The 4,355-nt window shown below is 49.4% G+C and overlaps 1 protein-coding gene across 2 annotated transcripts; it reads left to right on the top strand.

The window, feature by feature from the left end:
- The first annotated feature begins 439 nt into the window (after positions 1-439).
- LOC127292941 (transcription factor BHLH148) lies at positions 440-2,477 on the top strand. 2 transcript variants are annotated; one of them, XM_051322489.2, is made up of 3 exons: positions 440-946; positions 1,092-1,376; positions 2,228-2,477. In XM_051322489.2, exons 1-3 carry the CDS (start codon positions 527-529, stop codon positions 2,369-2,371), a joined length of 849 nt encoding a protein of 282 aa, XP_051178449.1. In that variant the 5' UTR covers positions 440-526; the 3' UTR covers positions 2,372-2,477. The 2 variants fall into 2 exon arrangements, with proteins under 2 accessions (XP_051178449.1, XP_051178448.1); XM_051322488.2 differs by having other exon boundaries at positions 441-946; positions 1,089-1,376.
- The last annotated feature ends 1,878 nt before the right edge of the window (positions 2,478-4,355 follow it).

Raw genomic sequence — 4,355 nt, 5'->3', positions numbered from 1 at the left:
TGCGGAGGGTTTTCAATAATTTGTATATTTGAAGTTGTAGATATTAGAATTATTAAGTATTTATTTAGAGTTTCTGCACTGGATTTTCATGTAAGTTACGTTCTCAGTAGGAGTAACATATTTTCTGTAGAGGGTCTGACGAAAAAGTATTTATATCCACAAGAGCAAAAACATTTCATTTGCTCTAGTACGTGGAACTTTCTCCGCCTCCACTGCCTAGTTGTGCAGCGTCACCTCGCCGAGAAGAGCAGAGCAGAGCGCGTAGCCGCACGCTACTAGCCACAACCACGTGTGCCAAATAGCACGATTAAAAAACAATTCCTTGCAGCTTTGACCATCTCGTCTCTTGGCTCTTCTCCGCCCATCCTCTCACACTGTGCAAATGAAATCCATTTGACCACGTGACTCATCTCGGCCGACGGCGGTGGCTATATAGCCGCGTCAGAACATTTCCCAAACCACGGCCCCCGCAGCAGCTCAAGCTCAAACCAGCCAAGAAGAAGAAGCAGAGCAGAGCACCTGGGAAATGCAGATGGACTCCTACTACTCCTTCCAAGACGACTCCCACTTCTTCGCCGGCGCCGGTGGCATACCGGGCTCGCCGGACCTTCCCTTCGCCGACCTCATTGCGTCCCTGTCCGAGCCGCTGCCTGCGCCCGCGAGCCAGAGCGCCTTCCAGGACTACCGCGCCACCGCCGGGACGCGAGGAGGAAGGAACGGTAACGTTAACATCCACCGGAGGATGATGGGCGTGCTGGGCAGGATGGCTCCCGGCTCCGGCGAGGAGGAGGAGGAGCTGCCGCAGCAACAGGAGCAGAAGCAGCAGCACGTGGGCGCCGTCGAGAGCAGCCGCGGCTTCCGCCACATGATGCGCGAGCGCCAGCGCCGCGAGAAGCTCAGCCAGAGCTACGCCGACCTCTACGCCATGGTCTCCTCCAGGTCCAAGGTTCGTGTCTTCCTCCACCTACAGTTTCCCACCATACTTGCGCGGCCGGCGGCAATGTCTACAAATGAATTCAGAGCCCAATTCGGCGAGAGCATGAATGTCATGGCCTGACTCCTGACGGTGTTCACTGGTGCCATTGCAGCAGGACAAGAACTCGATCGTGCAGTCCGCGGCGAGCTACATCCACGAGCTCAAGGTCGCCAGGGACCAGCTCCGGAGGAGGAGCGAGGACCTCAAGGCCAAGATCCTCGGCCACGACGCGCAGCAGCCGTGCGTCAAGGTCCAGTTCGAGGTCGACGAGCCTTCCTCCTCCATCGACTCCATGATCGGAGCACTCAGGTCCCTCAAGTGCATGAATGTCAAGACGAGGGGGATCAGGTCGACGCTGGCCGGCCATCGACTGACGACGGAGATCAATGTCGAGACAACGGTGAGCTTAATTTTCTGAATTTATTCCTACCTGCTTCTTTGACACTTGGCAGTGATGATGACTGGGAAAAGCTTTAGCTTAGAGAAGATACAGCTGCACCTAAGTCAACTGCAAGATTTTAGTGTTCGATTCGTACACTGCTACATCCTCTGCCTTACCTGATTAGATTGTTAGATGTGCGCTGCATCTGCATCGTCCATAGGATAAGGAAGACGACTTTAAAATTAACCCTAGAAATGATTGAGATATAATTAAGTCTTTTTTCTACCTTTTGAAAGCTACAAAAGATCTGCTGCGTTCCCTCATTATTTTCGAAATTTTCGTGTTCTGTTAGTACACTACCACATCCCTGCCTCTCACCTCATTAGATTGTCAGATAGGGACCGCATCATCGGGATAGGTGGATAACGATGAAGAGTTCTGTAGAAATGACTGTATATAACTTAACTTTTTTTATTTCTTTTTTGATAGCTACAAAACATCTTTTGGGACTTTTGGTTTAACCATATGATAAAAGAAAGCATAAAATTACTGTTGGGACATATTGCTATAGCTATAACTTGTAATTCACTCGGCAGTCCTAAGTTTTCCTTCTGAGTTCAAAACGCAGCCGTTTCAATACAAATTAGTATGAAATTTCACTGTCGCCAAGGCAAAGTCGCCTGGACCAAGATCCTCATGCATCCCTGCAACCATGCGCTTTTTACGGAGTAAATACCAAATTAAGCAAAGTCAACGCGTCTCTAAAATGAAAATACACAACGTCAGGCTCAAATTTTATGGTTGATCTGTCATATCCAGCCACTTGTGCACTAAACTAACCTTGCTTTCCTTGTGTGTCGTGTTCACAGATAGCGGCTTCTGAAGTAGAGAAGGCCGTAGAGGAAGCTCTCCAGGAAGTCGAGAGGAAGCAGCTGCCTGCAGACAGCGATAACACGTTTCCTGGAAGCAGGAGCAGCAACTGGCCTCAATCCCATGTGCAGAACGTGTTTTAATCAGTTTATAAACACGAAGAGCACGGTCCTGGAACCCCATTTGTGCACTAATTGTTTCTCTTTTTCTGACGGAGCAAGTGAGAATCTCCACGTGCCATTTCCTTCAGAGTCTTGTTTCCTGGATCTTCCTCCTCTGGAGCAGTGGGTTTTTAAGAAAGTTCTGAAGACGCAAGTAGCTTGCCTAGTTGTGCTGACAGTGAGGTCGACTTGGATCAAATGGGTTGGAAGAATCGGAGAGCAGCAACTTGCACATTTGGCCGTGTGCTAGCTTAATGACCAGATGCAGCAACCGGTGTTGTTGTTTGGCTCTAACTGGAGCTATCAAGGGCCCAACTACACGCCAGCAGCACGAAGAAGAATGATAAGGACAGCCGTACGTGGGTGCCGACAGCTGAGGCTGTAAATTTGTAACCACCCGATTTTTCAAGCATAGTATACCAAGTTTGTTAATTGCACAAAAGGAGTATTATGCGCCTATGAAAGTTTATGAAAAGTCTTCAAATCATCCGATGCCGGGTTGTTCCCGCACGCTCCCACTCCTTTCTCTCTCCATGGCTCAAGCTCAGAGCGCCTGATGTGTCGCCCCTCCCCATCAGCTGCCAATGCCGGACTCCTTTCTTCCGGCTCCTCTCTATCGGCCACCACTAGCTCTCTGATCCCCGTCCTTCTCCTGCCGCCCCCATAGCCCAGAGGTTATAGCCATGGCCATGGACATGGTGTAGCTTCAAGCCAGAGAGTCGGGGCTGGAGAAGATTATAGGGTTAAGGGGAATGACTCCATGGTCACCTGACCTAGCAGAGATGAGGCTCCGGCGAGCTTCGCGGCAAGCGAGCTTGAATCGATGAAATCGGGGTGGACATGGATGATGATACGAAAACAAAGCAAAGTATTTCAGGGGTTTTCAATGTTGCACATGGGTTTTTGGCAGCCTGCAAACTCGTGTATGTTTTGCTGCGAAAACAAAGCAAGATGTTGCAACAGTTTTGTGCATCTACTGCAAATGTTACTTGAATGCTACAAATGTTTTCGTGAGGTTCTACAAACGTTAGTCTCCCATGTTGCATGCGTGTTTCGAATTTTCTCGAGGATATTGATGCGACCAACGGGAATTTGTTGCGACTAATACATGTTTGTTGCATAAGCATACATTTTTACTGCATTTTGTTGTTTTCAAAATGCTACGTAGTTTTTGTTGGATAATTAGGCACAATTTCCATGATTAATACTGGAATATTAAACATAACGACATCAATTACTAACATGTGAAACTGAAACATACTAGATGCATTAATCAACATGAACAGTAACAGGACAAACGGTACAACATCCTTCGCTAAACAGATCGAGATATGTCGCACGTACCGATCTAGTGGAGGTGGCGGTGAAGGTGTAGCAAATGACGTCGCAGCAGTAACGTTGTTGACGACGGGTCGAAGTAGACGGCGTTGAAGATGACTTGGACGGAAGATGACCCGTGATGAAGAGCTTGAGCAGTCGAGCAAAGCGCTTCCCAAAAACCTAATTTGCCCTCTCACGTACAGGATCACAAATGCGAGTGGTTCCAGAGACCTGCTCTCCCGTTTGTCGGTGCACGCCCGCGGGCGGGATGGAGTAGTCTACGATGGCGGCGCAGGCAGAGAGAGGTGTAAACCCTAACTCGTGTACTGAATGTGTTTCTGCGGCAACCGTACAAGAGATTATATAGGCTCAGGAAACCCTAGGCAACGTGGACCGCACCCACGTCGGAAGGAAGGTTTGAGTCGATTACAAATAGCCCATGGTCCGGGAGCGACCCGAACCGACTAACTGCGACGCGTCTGTCTAGGACTCACTAACTGTGACGCGTCCGTCTAGGACTCTGTTCGTTTTTCTGAACTGCAAAAAGAAAGGAAAGTCTCGGCTCGAGGCTCAATCCACTCAACACGAGCGCGCGCGTGCACGCGCGTCGTGACGTGACGTGTCATGTCGTGTCAAGCAAACGAGG

This window comes from Lolium perenne, chromosome 4 (genome assembly GCF_019359855.2).
Source record: "Lolium perenne isolate Kyuss_39 chromosome 4, Kyuss_2.0, whole genome shotgun sequence".
Lineage (NCBI taxonomy): Eukaryota > Viridiplantae > Streptophyta > Magnoliopsida > Poales > Poaceae > Lolium > Lolium perenne.
Note: the sequence above shows the minus strand (reverse complement) of the source record. Positions and strands in the feature narration are given on the sequence as shown.